General features: G+C 51.0%; 4 protein-coding genes across 4 annotated transcripts; 3 read left to right on the forward strand and 1 right to left on the reverse strand.

Moving 5' to 3' along the window:
* Window positions 1-478: 478 nt before the first annotated feature.
* On the reverse strand, window positions 479-2912 carry JN550_013372 (uncharacterized protein; the record flags this gene model as incomplete). Its single annotated transcript, XM_049311952.1, has 4 exons — window positions 479-1184; window positions 1232-2357; window positions 2457-2578; window positions 2635-2912. 4 exons carry the CDS (start codon window positions 2910-2912, stop codon window positions 479-481), a joined length of 2232 nt encoding a protein of 743 aa, XP_049164655.1.
* An 8883-nt stretch (window positions 2913-11795) lies between these two features.
* JN550_013373 (uncharacterized protein) lies at window positions 11796-13826 on the forward strand (the record flags this gene model as incomplete). Its single annotated transcript, XM_049311953.1, has 1 exon — window positions 11796-13826. The coding sequence occupies one exon, from the start codon at window positions 11796-11798 to the stop codon at window positions 13824-13826; it is 2031 nt and encodes a 676-aa protein (XP_049164656.1).
* Window positions 13827-16211: 2385 nt separating this feature from the next.
* JN550_013374 (uncharacterized protein) lies at window positions 16212-16763 on the forward strand (the record flags this gene model as incomplete). Its single annotated transcript, XM_049311954.1, has 1 exon — window positions 16212-16763. The coding sequence occupies one exon, from the start codon at window positions 16212-16214 to the stop codon at window positions 16761-16763; it is 552 nt and encodes a 183-aa protein (XP_049164657.1).
* Window positions 16764-19083: 2320 nt separating this feature from the next.
* JN550_013375 (uncharacterized protein) lies at window positions 19084-20292 on the forward strand (the record flags this gene model as incomplete). The annotated part of the gene is made up of 4 exons (XM_049311955.1): window positions 19084-19278; window positions 19424-19442; window positions 19542-19895; window positions 20030-20292. The coding sequence occupies 4 exons, from the start codon at window positions 19084-19086 to the stop codon at window positions 20290-20292; spliced, it is 831 nt and encodes a 276-aa protein (XP_049164658.1).
* Window positions 20293-20655: the final 363 nt, after the last annotated feature.

Consider the following 20655-nt stretch of genomic DNA (forward strand, 5'->3'; position numbering starts at 1 on the left):
TAGCCGCTTTCCAGACAAATAAAAGGGCATTCAGGAACCAATGGGTCATATATTATCAGGACAGGGGGCCTTTTCAACATATTCGACCATCAGATAGTGTATCCGCAAATGTCCAGCCAGACAAAATAAGAGTGAGGGGACAGGAATGTAGTATTATTAGGATTGTACAACTCAAGGAAGCTAAACCGATCATGGGCACTTCCAGACACGCTACTTGATAGTGACTGTGATTAGCAGGATTGCGAGCACATACCGGGCAACGGAGGTAAAAGAAATCAGAACGAATCGCTACGGAATCTGGACGGAAGCGATGAAGAGCGAATTTGGCTTCGAACACTAGTGCCAGCCCATACTACATGTGGTCAAGCATTGCAACGATGGCCGATGCCCAGCGGTGATCTTCCCAACCGCCACTACAGTCCTTCACGCTTATGAGGGATTCAAACTGATCTGCCCGACTTGACTTGTGATGGCTAGGCTAGACTTCCGAAACACCAAACATATCCATATCTGTCGCGTTATTTTCCAACACCTCGATTTCTGTCTCAAATTCAGGGACAACTCCAAACTGGTGGATGGACTCATCATATGTGAGACACCTTCCAACCCCGGCAATCCGACAGCCAAGCCATAGAATTCGTTCCTTCCTCTCCTCAGTCATGGAGGCCACCTCGAAATATTTCTCATCATCAATCCTCTCATTGGAGAACCAGTCTATCGGGAAGTATTTATCCACCCACAGGAGTCCTTTCATCGCAAAATCCTCAGGCAATGGCCTTTGGACGTCCATCTCGGGCCATGGGAATCTCTCGCTCTGGATTCGCTCGTAATGTAGATATGGTAAGAGTAACGAGTTAAGTGATAAAGAAACCAATTTCCAGGGAAACGTCTTGTCGATAGTCGCCATGGCGTTGGGGAAGAAGGTCAGATGATATGTGAAGACCAGGACAGTGTGGAAAAACGGTAAGACGTTAGGATCCGCAAACCTGCGCAAGACAATCTTGTAGGTTTCCTGGGACAAGTGTAATGCTCGCTCGAATGTCTCTCCCAGTGATTGGTTTGACTCCACCACGTCTATGTCCGTTGCTTCTTCTACCCGCTGCGAGCAGATGTTTTGGTAGATGATATTATGCTCCTTGCCATAGTTTAGAAGAGCGCAGCAATTCGAAATTGCGATATAATATCTAGACGGTCAGAAAGCTTGTGGCTAAAGCGGCAGGCTAGCACATACCCGGACTCCATCCATCGCCGAGTTGTCCTTCCAATATGCTTATCTAAGTCGCCCACGAATTCTTCCACCGCAAGTTGAAAGTCGTCTTTACATCTTCCACTGAACAGAATCCCATGAGCCTTCACAAACGAGCGGTCGACTGGCATTTGACGCATTGGCTGTGTGTGGCTCGAGTCTAAAAAGGGCTCCAACAAAGTCATAATTGACTCCCGAGCTGATGTAAAAGGGATTGGCACACATAATGACTTTGTGTAATAGAACAACTGCTGTAGAGGATTCGGTCGAGCAAGGATTGCTAGGTGGTGATACAGGCGTCCGGTGGTAGGGGCCCTATCCGAGGCCTTCGAATACCAGTGTCGTGAGATTGAAGTCCACACCTCGCGGTCCCAAATATCGCAATCTTCGATCGCCATCCTGTATCTGCCTAGGTCTCCGAGACACTCGATCCAGATATCTTCAAACGCTGGTACCGTCTCATACAGGAGCGTCATCATGGAGTATGCTAGGTAAATGAATGTCAACATGTGCTCGAGAGACATTGGCAAGCGGTTCCTAAGAAGTTCTAAGAAGGAGTAGATGCCGTGTCTCCACATCCTCGCCGGCATCGCATATTTTGAAGCGAGACGTCGAAGCACCGGGCTTGCAGACGGGTGTTGCGAAGCCAAGAAGAAATCGTGATACTCATGAAGAAGAGTCCTATGAAGGGCGATCAGTGCTTGCCACTGCTCGTCATTGAGCTTGGCATCAATTTGTGAGCTCTGGGCATTGATCACTTCGATACACTTGGACTCGACCATGACCAGCCCGGCATAAATACCTTTCACCTCGGCGACCAATTGTTCGTTAGTGACCAGCCGGGTTTTTGGTTGCTTGATGAGTGCTATGTCAGTTTCCTCCTGGGAGCCGTCAAGGTATCCGTAGCCAGCGAAGCAGCCGTGCCCTGGCACCCTGTGAAGCGAGCCATCCCCCGGAGTCCATAGTTTCTCGTCCGGCGTCTTTGGGCGAAGAAGCCTAGGCAAGAGTAGCGTAGATTGAGGTTTTTCTGCCTCGATCGTTGCTGTAGAGGCATTCCTATCGAGCGCTTCTCGGTTTGGGCTGGGAAAGCGGAGCGGCTGGCTTTGCGTCACTAGGGATGGTTTTCAGTACAGAAACAAAAGTACCGGAACAGGCTTGATCACTTTTGTAGACTGTCCGCAACATCCCATACCCGACAGGCACTAATCACTGCGCGTAGTCCTTTGGTTTTCACGAGGTGTGAACGTTCGGCGCGTGCATGCCTCAATGGAATCTGAAGTGTTTGGAACAAGATCGCCACAGCCCTCGATGCTACAAGAGATCTTGGAAGTTCTGTGCAGAAAGGCTGTGAATGAGGCGCCGAAATCGAGCGGTGGGTTGTCTCTTACCGTGAGAAGCTTTCAATGGCAGATAAGGGAATATCCTCCAATGTGCAAGCGAAGAATTGGAAGGAACGTCTGGCAGCCAGCCTGTGTGGAGGCAACATCGAGGCCGGTGAGACTTTAAATGCCCAATGCCTTGGAATGTAAGTAGACCCGTGTTTGGTCGCAAAGTGGTTCGCCAGTCCCTCAACTGCAAACAAGGCAAACGTGCTAATGACTGCGGTTGAATCCGAGCACCCAGGGGACAGACCCGCCCATATACATCCTACGGGCTCATAGACCATGTTTGGCTGACTTTACACACTGTCAACATGATACTAACGTCTACTACGTCTCTGTGGTGAAGTAGATCGTTGATACCGCCCATTGTGTCTTGCCTGTGAACAGGAGCCTGCGACAATAGTCTGACGTTGACCGGTAGGACGAGGCAAACATAGCTGATCCCAGGAGGCGAGGCTTAGCAGAAGGGAAACGGTGAGGTTCGTGCCTGCGGAACCGCCGAGGCTGATCATGGGTTCGCCTACCGGTCAAGTCTTCGCCCTCGTCGAAAGCGAGAAGTGGCTGTGTAGAATTGAGTCATGGTCCCTGGCTGCCGCGGATCTCGCGGCCGATGCGGTGCCAACGAGACCCACCACCTTTTCGTGCTCTCCATGAGCAGGTGTACTAGCAAAGGTGACTGCGAACTGGATCAACAAATGTCCCCAGAGTGACGTTTGGTTATTCCAGTCACTGTGTCAATATCAATTATTGAAAACTAAAATCAGACACGACAAACTTATTGCGCCCAGAACCTAGAACTAGGCCACAACGGTAAGACGTAAGCATCTTTTCCTGCTACGCACCAGTCTCAGCAGCCCTGTACCTGTACCTGACCTCTACTGTTCTTACCGAACTTTGAAGCTGAAAACTTAGGCTCGTCCGGTCTCCCGTGCTAGTCACACATGAAGGATAGGACCGGATGCCGGATGTTGGACAGTAAAGGAAATATGTCGAGGCACTGTGATGAGTTCTTGCGCCACCCGCCGCAATTGTTCATAGACCCAATGGTCCGACCCTGTGTTTCTAGGCGTGCTTCTCTCCAGGCCGTGTTCCAATTCCAGTCCCATGTGGCTGCTTCTTTCATGTCGCTCAGCGGCGGCGCGTCCACTCTCCTTGCGTGGGGGGGCGACCACACCAGGGATCCATGGTAATGACCGTCAAGAAAGTAAAAGGGGGTGTCATTCAGATCATAGCGCTCCACATACTTTCGCGTCCAATCTTGCGTCTTTACAGGCAAGAGATTGGATCTTATTTGAGAATCCGAAACAAATTATCGTGATCAACATTCATATCCCAGGATGGATGACTGGTCTCTCGACTCTGGCCGGGTATCACATGCTACTTTCAAATATGGAAGATCCAGCCAAGCATGTATCGCAGTAATATGAAGTAATGCTGCACAGCTATCATTACATAATCAAGGCTCAAAAGTTTAGTCCGGTCGTGCCGCAGTGAAGCGGTTACTTTTCACAGCACCTGGCGCACGCAAAGTCCATGATGCGAGAACTTAGGTGCCTCTCATTTCAGCGGATATCTAACCCCCAATCAAGGCATCTTGGTTCAATTTAATTAGCCACCCCTGCTGTCTTGGGCCAGGAAGTGCTGATCGGAGCTGTATACTGCTGACTCACATTCAACTCGGCATGGCCGAGATACTTCGTCGTGATGCCTTAGCAGATTGCCAAACAATTACTTCCGAGACCATGCAAGGATCAGGGGGCGGATCAGCCTCCCGACTGAGTGGCTGTCATTCAAGAGCTTTCCCTCTGCTCTTCGGAACTTCCAGTGTGGAGGTCCGGCAGCCTGACCATCCCTGTGTCAGGTAAGAGTCTGAAGAGATGATCCAGGACAGGGAGGTGACATCACACTGTAACCTTATCATTAGCGGGTTGCTCTCCAGCTCGCTCAAGCAGCCAGGTCCCCCCTAGTGACACCAATTAAAGTCGAAAGGAGTGTGGATAGCGTTGAGATTTCAGCAACAATGGCGAATGCCACAAACCCTTATATTTGACTCGACCACTTTCTTTGAGTTTTGAATTTCGAGTTTCAGACGTCGTTCCACTATTCACTTTTCCCGCTTGACGGTGATGATTATTGCTCTGCATGCAGTTGGAATCAAAGTTCCGTCCGGACTGCAGGACCCACTGGTAATACCTACTGGGATCCGACTGTGAGGAACTCTATCGCTGCTCTTGGATGGCTTGCGAGTACACGTCTAGATCACCAGAAAGATACTAGTAATTCTCCTCAAGGTCTTGTCGAGAAAAATGGCTGATATCTTTCTACTAGCGAACACCTGGATAACCACCTCGACCATTTCACAACTCAAGTATCTGATGATAGTGGGTTTTCAAAGGCATCATGTGATAACCTCTTTCGCAAAGCCCAACTCGCTGTGAGCCATCACATTATTGATGGAAAAGAAGAGAGCTTCCAGACCGGACGACCTGCAACATTGGAGAATAAGCACGGGCATCGGAAGGGTTGTAGAGTGTGAAATAGTACCGTTTGAAATCATCGTGCAAGAGACATTCTGCAACTTTCAAAGGCTGTTAGGGTATCATGCACTCATCAGTCTTGCCGAGTTTACTCAGTTAAAAGATGATATGACCTCTCAGTCTATCTCTCTCTCATACTCACTATCACGTTATGCTTTGTCTATCGTTATAATCGCGATAGGGTTAAGTGCGACTGCGCGCACTCCAACAGAGACATCACAGTGTCGTAATCTTCTCATAGACGCAGAAAAATTGCTGAAATGGGACCGAGCTTTTAGCTGGGAGAAGCCCGTCGCATAAATCATCATCGCTTTGACCTGCGTCGAAGCAGGACAAATGGAGAAGGCTTGGAAGAATTTGAATCACTGCGAACAAAGCTACACCTGTTTGACTCAGTGAGTGGCCTAGTCGAATGGAAGTACTAAGCTAACTAGATGCCAGCGAGCGTCCCTACGACCGATTTCCACCTGATTTCGACGTCTATCAGGCAAGCTTGGAACTATCCCAGAGTGGTGAGAATATGAGAGCATCCTGCGTCTTTACAGAACGCTTGAACACTGAAATTAAACTTGACAAGTTGAGAACGGTTATCCACGACCTACGGGCCAGAATTTGACGCACCTCTCCTACAAATCAGAGGAAAAGTCGGATTGACATAGCATAACGTATCAAGCACCAAGAGATAGTAGAATATTAGATTACATCTTGCTATTGCCCTCCATTCTTCGAAAGACGTTGGGGTTTTGACTCTGTAGAAGAGACTGTGTATCGTCTCTACAAATCAATGTATGTGGGCATCCACTCCTTCTGGCTGCACCCATGAACTTCGGTACCTAGAACTGTGAAACCCCAATTCTGGAGCAGAGGGTTTCCCTTCATTTGTGTTGGTATCAGTCGCTTTTTGATGGGGGCATCAGTTGACTCCCCCTGTCCCTGACAAGCTGACCTCTCCAAGGCCGAGCTATCGGCTCCACGGTGAGATTGACAACGTAATCTCCAGCTGCTCTTCAGCTCGGGGAATTGTGCCGCCTGACTAAGTGCAATTACAGGCATGTGGCCTTTACACCAAGTGGGGTCGCGAGTGGTGGGCGGCTACCTCCGTAGTAGAGGCTTGCTAACTGGCATCCCATGAGTCCTAGTGCAGGGCTTTGAGTTCATGGTTTGGCCGGTCAACAGTACTAATAGCCCAGATCGATATGGCACTTTTCTTGGAAAGGTGGAGCAATGGCAGATCTCTACCATTCCAGATGCAGCTTATGAATAGGGTCTGTTTCGTGTCATTTGGCTGCCAGACCTGGCACGTTAGCTTCTGGCTGCACACTATCCCCAATTCACTCATGCTTGTAGATGGTGATACTTGACCACGATACAAATTCTCTATATCCTCGGGACAGCAGAGTTCTTGGCTACAAATGTACGCATATCAACTATAATGTTTGATAATAAAAGATTGCTGTACTCGAGCGGCACAGCTACCCGATACGCTGTATTTCAGGATGCCGGATTTTGGGATATTGAGCCAAGGTCCATTGGATGAGGGACTGCTGACTCGCTCGAACGCTCTTCTAATCTATCACATATGTTGGCCTGAGGCTTCCCATATCAGTAATGCGCTTGCAAAGCAAGCTCCCTCCAATCGGAGTTGCATCCAGGATAAGCGGGCCAAAGCTAAGGTACATAAGAGAGGTGGTACTTCGTACGCGGGTCTATCTAGCTGTCTGTCAAATACCACTGGACCATCAGCTGAAAGCTTGCACCACTTCTCATAGCTTTCCAAGGCGATATTCGCCAGGCTGTGATGCAGACCACGCAATCAGAGGTAGGACGTCCTCTAGCCCATCCCATACTTCAAGGACGTAACCTACCTAGACCTCAACCCTTACAACCTCATGATGGTCATTTGTTATCAACTACATTGTTTCCTGATCATCTCTATCGTTTAAAGCAACAGATTCCATCGGCGCGCCAGACTGAACGTCCTCTTCGAGAATGCCGCCAGCATGAGCGAGACTTATTCCTATCTCCACCCGCTCCACCCATGCCTAGCCAGTCTCCTCTCCCACCCATACAAGTACAATTCGCGACGTTGTCCCATGAACACTCGTTAACGAGTAGGGAACCTGGAGACGAGGTTTGTCTATTACAGATGCGCCAACCTCGCTCCAGAGGAGACACTCGCGAGGAGCTTCAGCCGTATCCCTCCAGGCAACCTCCTTATTCAACACAATACGAGAACATTTTTCCAAAGCTTCACACCTCTCATGAGAAAGTCTCGCCGCCTCAGGCGCAGAAGAGCTCTGGGACTCAGCGACAATCACCTTTCCAAGCTTCGCTCACGCCTGTAGTCCAACTGAAACCCAAGGTCGGTGGCCCTGCCACTCGCTATAGTTCGCTTTGTACAGATGAAATGTCCTCAACCACACCGACCACCAGCAGGAAGCGCAAAGGCCACCACGCCTCGCAGGTAATATGATCAGTGATTTGGGCTTATCACACGTATTAATCTTGCCATTTCAGGCTTGCGACAGCTGCAGAAAGCTTAAGACAAAATGCGACGAGCAACAGCCGTGCAGGAACTGCACGATCAAGAACATTTCATGCATTTATAGAGATTTGAAGAAGAGACAGTGGGTTCATAGAGAATTTGCGCTGTTGCTGTATTTACTAATAGCTATTGGCAGGCCACAAAACGATGGCGCGGAAGTCCTGCTTCTCAAGAGTTGGCTCAGTAGTGAGCTCAGTAGTGTGAACCGTCAATTAAGCAGGTTGGAGCGAGCCATGGAAGGTTTGGAAAAGAACATTGGAATGATTGTTGAATCTTCGGGCAAAGGGAGTAGCCACGACACGAATTTATTGCCACCGAGTGCGCACACAAAATAGGCCAGACAAGTCCCATGCACGGCTTCTAGCAGCCCTTGCTCGTCATGTCTTCTTGGAAACCTATAAGGCGTCTGTAACCAACACCTTGAAGGAACTGTCCGTGATAACTTGTGATCAGACTTCGTCCAACGCCTTGTAAGCTACATGGTAGCCATTGTTATAGCATTCGAAAGTGACGATGGACTCTTGACCGCTCCTCGGATCTCCGAGTATCCCATGACTTGGAAGTGCTCGATGTTGCTATAGATGGTAAGCTTGATATTCTCAAGGCCATTTCCGAACATCCTTAGCATTATGTATGCCCCTGTCACGGTTTCTAGCTGTTCAAATGTGAACCGCGCTAGGAGGAAAGGCGCAAATGTGATATTTAGAAATGATGTACGGAGGGATACAAGAACACCCACCTGTGTGCGTTGAAGTCAGCTGTCTGCCTCCGGGAATGTGGCTTAGTCTTCTCCGTTGAGGGCTTACTGAGTTTGACGTTGACACGCCTTCACGGTGGGGAAATAGAGAGACCTCCGGAGTGTGTAGACTCTAGACAGCTAGGTACGTAAGCTGGGGCAACAGGGTTGAACGCTGGAGGGATATAAAAGACAGCCACGCCCATCAACTGCTCTCACAAACTTACCTTTCATACACGCTGTTTGTCGAACTTTCAATTTCGATCCTCATAGGCTATCCATAATTGCAGAGTCTTCATGACGCCGCCCAAATGGGGGATGCCTTTCAACTGGGGGATGCCTCCTCATGAGGAGACGGCTATTTCACCAGTTACCCACTCTTTGGCCGACCTACTCCGGAGAAGCCCGTGCGAAGGAAGGCCGAGGAGACACTGCCATCCACATGTCCAAACTAATCCGGCCCAGCCTCTGCTCATCTCTCTCGCGCAGCACGGGGCGCCACAGCGGTGCCTGTCAAACGATATTTACCCAGGCGTGACTTGAAACCCCGCCGTCCGTGTAGTCCCGTCCGCGAGAGAGGTGAGTAGCAGGTGGGTCGAGATGGTGTGGCATGTTGGAGACATTCGTCCGGACCGGCGTGCTTCAGCAGAATGAACAGAACAGAACGCGTCCTAAAATGAGGCTAGTATATTTCTGCTACGAATTGAAGTCGAATTACGGCCTGCAGGACTTGTGGCCCAAGCTATCAGTGGACCGATGGTGCCCCAGTGGCTGTAATCAGCTGCAGACAACCTTCCGTGCCTGCGCCAGATCAGGCCCCGCAGGCAATTGGAGCCCCGCAGATTCCGACCACTTTGTGAATCCAGGTTGTAAGGTTATCCAGTCGAAGAAAAGCGTCAAGCGTAGCCCATATGAACTACTCAAACAATGTCATGCGCCTACATTCAAACCCTACCTTGTCTGGAGATGCGACAACTCAAGAATGAAGAAGGAATCCTCGATTATAACGTACTGGAAAGTGCTGAGTATGTTCTATTGTAATCAGATCAAGACTCGGGTGGACGGAGGAGTGTTATTTGACATAAACAACGTACGTCTACCATAGACACCTAGTCACGCTGTAACTGATAAATTATTAAGTGGATCCCTATCGTTCTGACGCCATTAAAGAACCTCGACACTTCCGCCAAAGACAAGTCTGGTCTCTACGTGGCTGATCTGGATCTTATGCTGTATCATCATTGGATTCTTGATCAAGAAGTCCTGACATATGGAAGGCTCTGCGTCCAGATAGCATTAATTTTGATTTTGGCTGGTGCGACTTCGACCCGAATCAACGTGTGAAGTTCATAGATATCACTGGGGAGAGTAGCTCCAGTCGATAGCAAGAGAGGCTCTACATTATCATGACCTCCAAACACCGCACGTTGTAGGGCGTCAAGTCCACAGATATCCAACATCATCCAATCTGCGCCATGGGCTAGCAGTGTTCTTACAGCCTCAACATGGCCCTCTTTGGCAGCCAGGTGTGTACATGGACTACCCCAACAATTTGGGATCATGGCATCCGCCCCCTTCTGCCCGATACCATTTTCTAGGTGCATATCCTACACTTCAGTGGTCAGTGGACGGCAGGACCGACGTTGCCAGCCGAGCAGATAGTTGTGCCGCTATCATCGGGTAGTGCAGGGGGTTTCGATGACTCACGCCGCGTCGCCGTCGTATCCTGCAAGTATGAAGGCGACATCTCCGACCAGGTCCTGGCTCCCTTGTCTGGGCCGTTCGTCGGTTTCTAAGCCCTGGTGATGCGGGAACGGGGGGTGGCAAAGTCTCTCGCGGTCCATGTGAAAGCCGCGTTGTCGCTCTAAGGCGCATTCGTTGCCTTCCCAGGCAATCAGGTGGCCCCAGGCTGGCGACTGGCTGCGGCTCATACATGAGTCTCCCGGAACCAGCCATCGCAGGTAGGGACGGCTGGCAACCCCTGCATGCCGTCTCGCCCCAAAAATATCGCCCGGCTAGGGTGAAGAGAACTTTGCCAATAGGAAGATACCCGAATCTTATTATTGTAGTCCGCTCCACCCTCAGGCGACAATTTGGGCAGGCTACTCCCTAACTAAACCAAAGGCTCTATTCTGACTGTCGTACCGTGTTACCCTTTTCTGGACTCGGGTGTGTTCCTATTCACCGCAGTCTCTTCGTAGCCGCCCGCAAGCCCAGGAATTGCCCTCCACGGGCCGCCACTAGGGATTGGGGGATCCCTTTCCCAAGCAGCAGCGGCCCATGCACTGTGGCGATCGGCAGCACCTAGGCACAGAGCAAAATGGGTCACTGGGGGTGCGGAAGGGGGCGCCGAAGGGCCCGTCTCCCGGGCGAGCCAGGGATACAGCAACTACAGGACGTGCGTGCCTGGCGCTGCAAATGCTGTGGCCATAGCACACCACGAAGTGCCCCGGTGGTGGTGTGGGCGCAAAAGGGGCGCATCGAGACTTCAATGCTTCATATCTTGTCATTTCCCACCCAGACCATGTCCACTCACACCCCCTTAAACAGCCGTGGGTATTATTGTTCTAAACTGGCTCTGCGGTTTGATTACTTTTAGAGAACCGATTCCCGTGGCTGCATCCGCTCTTCCTTCTCCTTCCTTCCTTTCGCCAATTGATACGTACATAAGCTGCAGTGGACTATTTTTCTGTGTTCGTCTGCGATACTCTGCTGCTTGGGTCGTCTGCGGTGGTTTCCTTTGTTCGCTTTCGTACGCACACTCCTTTGGGCTCAGGCACCTCCTTGTCTAGACGCTCCTCCAGCGAACCAGGCATTCGTGCAAACATCCACGACGCTGCTGTACCACCAAGCTGCCAGTTGGCTAGGTTTGACCTGCAGTCCAGTTAGTCCCTGCCCAACCCAGACAGGCAGACAGTCTGATTGACTGACAAGACGTATTCCCATGTATGTGTAAGCCCCCAGCAGCCCCGGCTCTTTTCCCATCCTGCAGAAGTACAAACTTGGGGCCCGTCGACTTTGCTTCGAATCACAACGGGTTGCATGTATGTACACGCTGCAAGCTGCCGTCTCCAGACCACTCACGAGACCAACCCCATGTAACTTGACTGGAGAGCTGGTACTTGTTTGCAACTTGTCTGTCATATAGAACCTTGGACTGATCCGTCGTCGGCAGTAAGCCACACTCCTTTTGGTCACCGCATCCACAGACCGCCTATTCACAGGGGGGCCGTGTTTACTTGGGAGGCATTGGCAGTGTTGCACCAGACGTAAGCTATTTTGAGTATTGGCCTACGAGATTCGACACCTTGGACATAGGACAAGAAGTTTGAGGGAAAAAACACCAAAGATGAGCGATCAAGGGGCTGGTGGCATCGAAAGCCACGGCAGAGATAGAAGGTTATCGGAACCAACCTCGAATACACGCGACGATCAGATGCAGCAACAGAGCACTCAGACAGAAACTCCAGGGCCTGAAGCAGAGGAACAGGCAACCCTACTGCAGAACGATTCCCCCCGTGGTCACCTATTGACACCAAACGCACAGAATTCCGGGCTATCTCGCAACCCATCGACAGGCTCGAATGCGTCCGAAACATGGCCATTGCCGAAAAGGAGGCAGAGTCGAAAGGCACCCCGGAGAAATCCGTCTCAAAAGGCACTATCACAGACACACGCGGCCAGGCCTTTGGATCCGCCCGTTACGAAGTCGACATTGGGCGAGCTGGACGTGAATAAGATTATCCACAACCCAAAGTTGCGACACGACATCAACTTCGACCCGGAGTTGCACTTCAGACCTAACATGGATGGCGAGAAGGGCAGGAGGAAGCAAGACAAGGCAAACCAATTTTGGACGACGCTACGTGATCAGTTGCAACAGTTCATCACCAACCCAATCGAGTTCCAGGAGCGGTTCCACAACCAAGAGTGGTGCTTACCACTGTTGCTTAGATCAGTGAAGGAGATCATCCAGACTCTTGTTCCGGCTAGAGACCGTGTCTATCTTGACGAAGGATTGAATGTGGATCTGATCATGCAGCAGTTCAACCGTGGCGTTGCGGATTTGGAGAAGCTTGCTTCATGGTTGTCTGGTGTTCTCAAATCGCATTGTGCTCCCTTGCGAGACGAGTGGGTGGATGAGATGTACAACCAAGTCACAAACGGCAACCGAACGAACAATATGGAAGAGTTGGTTCAGGGCATGCGAAGCCTCCTGAGCGTTCTGGAAGCGATGAAGTTGGACGTGGCCAACCATCAGATCAGGTGCCTCCGCCCCATCTTGATTGAGGACACAATTCATTTTGAGCAGAAGTTCTTCAACAAGAAGATTCTAAGCGGGAAGCTGGAGCCGTATTCAGCACGAGAGTGGTATCACCTAGCTTCCCACGAATGTCAGCCAAACCAAGCTTCTAGGTCTGCCTTTGGCGAAATGGCTGTGTTCTTCGAGGCTCTGTCGAGGCTGGTTCTTCCTTCCAACCCGGACCCCTTTCCGAACACATTCCTTCTCGATGAGGAGCGCCTCTTCAACCTTCGCTCCGACATGTTGGACGCCATTAACCTTGAGATCTGCATGCGGGTACATGAAAAAATGGAGAAGGAGTATAGGCAGTACAATTCAGCCATCCCGACACCTTTCCTCGCCACTCCCCTCTCCGATGCGTCCGGTTTCCTTTCCGCGGGTTCTGACGACGAGTCCAATTTTAACTTCAACAACACCCGTTCGAGGCCGGCAAGTCTTGTCTTCTGGTCAGCTGGATCGGCCAATTCCTCTCCGCGATCATCGCTGATCCTTCCGCCTGCCCCTACGTCGAATCCAGTGGACGCCAGAACGAAGTCTCGGAATTTGTACATTTCTCTCGTGGCTCTACTCAACACGTCCACCTCCGCCCCCAGACCCAGTCACAAGTGGAAGGCAATGAAGGACTCCTTAGCCCTGCAGATCTTTAGATTTACAGACGCACCACAGGAGGCTCTTCTACAATTCGAAGACGAGCTGGACCAGCATCTCAATGAGCCTGACTCGCCACTGTTCCAGGATGTCGAGCAACACTTCCACAGCCGGTTGGTAGCGGAGTTGCAGCTACGCGTGAAGGAGTTCAAGTCTCTCACTGGTGTTAACCTCTTCTCGGTGGCCACCGGTGGTCGTATTCATGGACCCGGCCGCACGTGGGACGGACCCCGGGAACGAAGCTCAGAGCGCGATATTCTGGATAACTCTTTACGAGAGGCGCAGGAGGAGGGCGGAATCGAGGACATGGCTTCGAGGCTGACACACCTCGGTATACTCCACTGGAGAGTCTGGTCGAGACTCGTGTACCACGCAGAATTGGAATCGGTGGGCGGTCGCCCTCAAATATTCATTGCTGGACTTCGGTGAGAACGCTGGAGCATGTCTATTCTCGACAAAGATCCCGGGTTGGTTTGTGGCCGCTAGACGAGCTGGACGCGGATGTACGGATGTGGTCAGGTTGCATAATATCACTTTCGGATGCGCCACAGGCAGAAAACCATCAGATACAACTTGCCTTGTCTTCCAGCCGAGTGCCTCGACGATTTTTCAACATGAGCTGAAGCCCTCCCCAGATCGCGAACAGAGGGGAGAGGAAATTTCGTTTCATTTTTGTATTCCTTTTCTTCTCATATCTAGATACATGTTTATCTAGGTCCTTGATGGAATTTTTGAACGTATACATGGCCTAAGAACTTCCTTTCAGGCCCGTTTTCAGGCAAACAGTTGTAAACAGCTCGAAAAGGGAAGATGATTCTGTCTGCTATGCTCAGCGATGTGTGGAACATGAAATAATGCATGCAACGGCAGAATGAAGGAGCGATGTCAAGCATTTCATCCGAGGGCAAGTCCTTATTTGCATTGTTCTGTCTAAAGATACTTTGCTGTACCGTCGACGTAATCAAGAGTGCAGCGAAGTAATGGCATGACGCCTGAAAAGTAATCGCATCATGAAACATGAAAATGGTTGGACGGACCAGATTACCGGTATTGCCGTTGACATATTCGAAAACTGGAGCATACCCATAAGGTACTTGTATCTCAAATATATTGCTGTGGTTGGGTCCCATCCAGGAATCTTTCCATATGCGAAGGTTCTGGCTGATATCACTCAAGGTAGTGGCAATACCGGTCGACAACGTCGGGTTCTCCCGCCTAGCGCAACTCTCGTCTCTCAATGCCAGGAGAGTTGAGATGTCAGCTATACAATCGAGAAGATGGTCCATCATGTCCTTGCGAGCGATTTCCAATGACCAAGGTATACTTCTCCAACCTTGATCTGAAAGAAGTGTTGGACAACGCCGCATGACAGAGAACCATGCCTACTCAGGGCTATATGAGTACGATTTAGAAATTTTGATTCCAATGTGCGAAGATTTACCTACCCCAAACAGTCTGCCTTCCACAAATACGTCATGTGCAATGCCCGCCACACAAGTCATAGGTCCACGGTGGGCAAAGAGAGCTAGCAAACCCCGGATGTGGGTTTCCGCATTCATTATGTTACGACGAAGGCTGCCCTATAATACACCATAATTAGACACATTCGGATAGATTCTTGAGAATTCTGACCTCATATAGCAGACAAACCGCGGTGACTATCAGCACTTCATAACCCTCCTCATTTCGATACCAGAGTCCGAGATGCCACCTGATCGAGGCCACAGATCACCATTGCATACTTCAATACCCGTGGGAGCAAGACCACGGGAGGGAACAGGAGTGTCAATGCTGCACGTGGAGCGCATGAGACTCGGCGATGTGCAGCTACATTGGCCGATAAAGAAGTCTGCGCAACTTGCCCTTGCATCACTGTCTGAGACCTACGCGCTATCAGTCAGCTCGCGCCAGATAAGACGCTCATCACTCACAGTAAATGAATACTGGTTCAATGTCAATCTTGTCTGTCATTTTCAAAGAAGGTACATAGGAGCAGCCTTACTCGTCTTCTAGCTGTCGCATCTGGATCTCATTTTCATCTGCGTATCTATTGAGTTTACCCAGCTCTTGCACAGCTGCCGCAAGGCGGCTTGCATCGGCCGAGCATAGTGCGGAAGCTGGGCGAAGCGAGTCGGTCTCCATGTCAGGTTGTGGTCGAGTTGGCTTAAAGAACGGTATTCGGATCGGTCTGCGCCGATGATTGCGTGGGTGCTTTCGTCCCGGTGACGCTGCGCTGGCATATCGAGTCTCCGACGATATTGATTGTCTTGTTCCAGAACTCATGATGAGTCGATGACAAGAAATGTTAGATGTTTATTGTACGTGTGGTATAAGTTATATCGTAGTAAATTTCAATACTCGAGAGGATAATCACGTCCGGTCAAGGCATACACAGTGTTCCAGCAGCGGCACAGTAGTCGAGAAGCATGTTATGAATATCGAAGACAATTTGTGTCCAAGCACAGAACCGTCCCATACATAATAACTGCACATACAATTCTCGGAACACATATGGGAATGGCCAAAATACGGTCTTCTGAATAACAATGCTAAGGTCACAATAATTATGAGTAGGAAATGGCCTTTTATCAGCGGCATTATAGCATGTCCAAATATGACGATACACCAAGAGGACCTTAATACAGACATGATCCGTTTTCAGGCCATAATAATAGCAGGGCGAGGAGTTGGGAAGCTATGCTCATCACCAGGTCAATTCTGGAGCAGTGTGGATTGGCAACATATATTAGTGCTCCCAGTGCAGTATACATGCGAACGTGAAACTCATATCGATACAAGCCGATCAAATTATCAATGTCTACTGTCATTCATAATTCTGATGCTCGAGACTTCTCGGCGCTGACCATTCCACTCAGTACTTTTCAAGCGGCCATCCAAGAGTCAGCGTTTCATTTGCACCAGTGGCAAGTCTATGCCAATAGGCTGCGTTACGACAACGACCGGCTGCGAAGCCAGGTCGAGCAGCTTATAAAGCAGACTGAAGAGATGCGCACAGCTCACAGGCTCCAGGAAGAACAGTCCCAGGGTCTGAAAGAACGCATCTCACTCTTGGAACGACAACTAGCAGCTGGCTGTGTGTTATCTGACGAACTCGATTATTTACCCACCCAGATCAGTAGCCCGGAGACTTCAATACACAGAACGCCAACGTACCATCCAGCTCCCAATCCTTCTCTTCTCGCGTACGACGAGGCTATGGCGTTGGTGGAGGTTTACGATCCCACGTCAAGATATCCGACTGGACAGAAGAGACAGGCGGACGAGGTGCTCGAGGGCGACGTCAAACGCCAGACACTAAGCAAAGACTGGCCTGAATCTTCCAATCATCATGAAGGTGCCTACTAGGACCGGGTATATGTAGGCTGCCGAGTTCAGGAAAGCTCCAGTGAGGTGGGTGCCGGGCTCGCCATAGCGGGGCGTCCGGAGAATTCTGGCCTGAGCTGCTTGCTCTCTGAGGCTATGGATAGGCACAAAAGACGGTGCATGTCATATTATCGCGTATCACAACGTTTGTAATTCATTGATTTTTTTTAAAGCAATAAGGTGTTTTCGTACGACATGGCCCCTCTCATTATCGATCAATTCAACTGGCATGGTTACGTGTAGTCGCCGTCGAGCTAGGTTTGCGTCGGTCGGGCCACAAACCATTAGCATGGACGACTCAGAATAGCGCTGTACTGTCTCAAACATTTCTTTCATAAGTAGAAATGTTTTAGATCTGCGGAAGGCATATCATGGAAGCCATCGCCACCTGAGCAGACATAAGACCAAGCATACTAGAATATCACTTCTGACCTAGTCGCTGATGAATCACACAGCTATTCCTCATGCACAAACACTTGATGGAACCTCCGGACAGCTATTCTTATAAACAAAATACATCATCAAGTTGTCTAGGACTACTGGTAGCAACGTAGGGCCTATTCTACATGCAAGACTACAGATGCAGGCAGATGTGGACAGATGTGGAGACAACTTTCGACACCCATCACTCAAAGGATTTCTGTATCTTCAGATTCGCCTCGGTAGACACTACTCGATCCATTTCAGTGTAACGGTATATCCGAATAATTCGAATCCCAGCTGTGAACCACAACTGTCTACTCAGCTGACGACTGAACTAGACATGCCGGCGTTGGTGAGGCACGGCCGTCCTTGGTCGGCAGCACAATCCGGTACGCATCGCTAGATCCCCGAGCTGTAACGACACGCGCATTCAGGCATGGTCTGTCGAGATACGTGCAGCAAATCTGTTGGAAGTACCCCCGTACAAGTACCTGTACGCACTAGCTGGGCTGTGTCGAGCTTGGGATCACATTGGAAAATCACGACTAATCTTATGGGGTAGTCACAGCTTTCACTGCAAACTTAACCCACCTAGAGGGATTGGGGAAAAGAAGGCGCATGTAGGCAGGGATAGCCGGGTTGCAAGGCTGCTGCGGTGTAAGGACGAAGACTCAGCCGCAAGGCTGCAATTCGAACAGTGACGCGAATCAAGATTCCCGAACAGGCCAAGAAGATCGGCTCAGGACCCTACTAGAGCAATAAGATGGTGATCTTCTTTATCAGGCACACCCTGTAAGAAAGGATCTGGTATGGCCTCATGTTATAGCACGCCACAGCTGCTCACCACCTCATGTCACGTGCGGCGGCCTCTTTGCTTTTGTTCGCCCTGTTTTATCGGCACGACTACACTTTCCATTGTTAACGCATTCATTCTTGCTTCATCAATCAACTGTATCAACACTCAAACAAATCTCTTTCCTTGCAACAGGTGTTCGGCGCCTCGAAGTTGGTATCACGTTGTAGGCAATGCACGAATCAGGCTCCTTCCAGTCATCAGGCCGCAGACGCGTGAAACCGGAGTTTGGCGGGTGGGGCAAAGGACGGCTTGATCCCGCCACGTGGAGTCACTTGGTCCTGGACACGCCTCGCAGATGGCAGCCAAAGGATTGTTCGGTCCGCAGCTGATTGCAGCCATGGGATGGTTCGGTCCCAACGATCCGTCTTGACCCAGCGCCGCTTGAGCTTCCTGAATCAGCCTCATTTTGACTTCAGGTTGTCGCGTGGCAGGAACTCGACATCCAGACAGCGTTCCTTGTGGTCGCTCGCTCCTCCAATGAACTTTGTCAACCCAAAACAGCTCCAGGCCATTCGGCATCCAAGCTCAAATACAATACGGCACAGCACGTGCACAACGCCACTGTCTTGGTGCCAATCGAGCCTTCGCCCAGCGCCAGACCAGGCACGACACGACCCGACACGATACCATCGGGTACAATGCGATCGAAGATACGTCTCGCGACGCACCCGCCTTCTACCGATCCCGCTGCTCGTCAACCATGCCGCTCGTTGACCACACACACGCACACACACGGGGCACCCGCCGCCGCCACCGACTGCCCTGTCTGCATGTACCGCCGTTTTGCATGACCGCTCATTCTGCCCATCGAACTATTAGGCTCCAACATAGCTCCCGCGACCTACCACGTCTCTGCTCTTGCCGCATCTGCCACGCCGAATCCCCGAGCCGGCCGCGACGGCCGGTCGCGACGTGCTGTCGGCGCCTCGAATTGTCAGTCTGGCGGACCGGCGATGAAGCAGAGCCTGAGCTCTGCACGCCCTCATAAATGGTCTGCCAGTCTCAACCAAAAAGATTGCAGATATGGTGGAGGAATCGCAAGGCCAAGGCCAGGGCCAAGCTGGCCACACCAGTTCCGAGCCCGCGTCGGCCACCTCTGAGAAGCATCCAGCCCCCGGCAGCTCGTCTGCCAACCACGACGCCGCCAGCAAGAGGCGCCGCGGCCTCGGGATCGTGACCCCTAACGCCTGTACCGAATGTCGCAAGAAGCGCGCCAAGGTATGTGTCCTCCCCTCCTCTTCCCTCCTCTCCCCTCCTCTCCCCTCTCCCTCTCCCTCTCCCTCTCCATCTCAACCTGAGCCCTGAGCTGACTCGTCCCTTTCCAAAGAATACTTCGTAAAGGATTTCCTCATGGCAGGCCCAGGTACTGCTCGCAAATCCTGGTGAGCGCACTGCTCGTCCTCGGCTGCTGGTTCTCGAACCAGCCCAACATCTGGGCCAACGTGAACAACCAGAGCACCTCGGGTGACCATTTCTTCAAGGAGACCCTGCGGCTCACCGCGAAAACAACCACCACATCCTGAAGACAATCCAAGCCTCGGGCAGCATGTCCCTTCGCGACGTGAGCTGCGAACGGGGTTCGGAAAGTTGGTGTTATGCTGGCCGAAGTGTGCGCATGGCCATCGAGATGGGCTTGCACCGACTCTGTGATGACGGCGACGAGGATGAGATCGCTGTGCAAGGTGCCACGTTCTGGGGCGCCCTTGCCCTGAGCCACGCATGGTCGCTGGCCACCAGCTCTCTGCCACAGTCTTCCTGCTTTTCACATCTCCCTCCGAAGCCTGCCATCCTTGATGACGTCGAGGCCTCCCTATGGGCGCCGTACACGAACGACGGTAAGCACAAGTATCTTCGCTGTGTCATCTGGTTTGTTTAGACTTGAACACAGATTATAACACTATAGGTGCACCTCTGCAGCCGTCCTGCGATTAGCCGTCCAATGTGCGGTCCGTGTACAACTGTTTCTGAGAACTGAGCGAGCTGGTCCAACAATCCTTGTACGTGCTGCACTCGCCCGGCAAGTCCATAACCCGCCGCGAACTCCTGAACATCTACACCCAGTACCTGAACTGGTATGACAGGACACCCGAGGTTCTGCGCCTGGGCCATAAGTTGGCCTCGGTTGCCGTGGCGCGTGCCTCCATGATTTGCCATTCTACTGGCTTTGGTTTGCCAAATACTTCTAAGACTGTAAGGCCACTGATGGGTTGGCGTGGCAAATCTACCAGCTGAGGCAGTTATTACGCAATGCGTACCGGTCGCAGTTCCGTATCGCGGCTGGTAGATGCCAAACTATTGCAGCAAAAGCGGGTCAGGCAGTTGCATCGAAGGATGGACGATGGATACCAACGGAACAGCTGCGTACATCGCTAGATTGACGGAGTTGCAACGGCAGAGAAGCAAACGGCAGAAATGATCGATCGGAAGAGTAGGTAGCGTAGTTGACGCTTGTTTACTACTTGAAATGTTGGTATAGGGGCGTTTGCTTCTGCCATCCAAGAGTGTCACTACCGACCGCTTATTGGCTCAAACCCAATAACTGCGAGTATTGTTACCCGGGCAAATGACCAATTCTGCTGGTCTGTAGCCCAGACA

The sequence above is a fragment of the Neoarthrinium moseri genome (assembly GCF_022829205.1).
Source record: "Neoarthrinium moseri strain CBS 164.80 chromosome Unknown scaffold113_Wmoseri_CBS_16480, whole genome shotgun sequence".
NCBI lineage: Eukaryota > Fungi > Ascomycota > Sordariomycetes > Amphisphaeriales > Apiosporaceae > Neoarthrinium > Neoarthrinium moseri.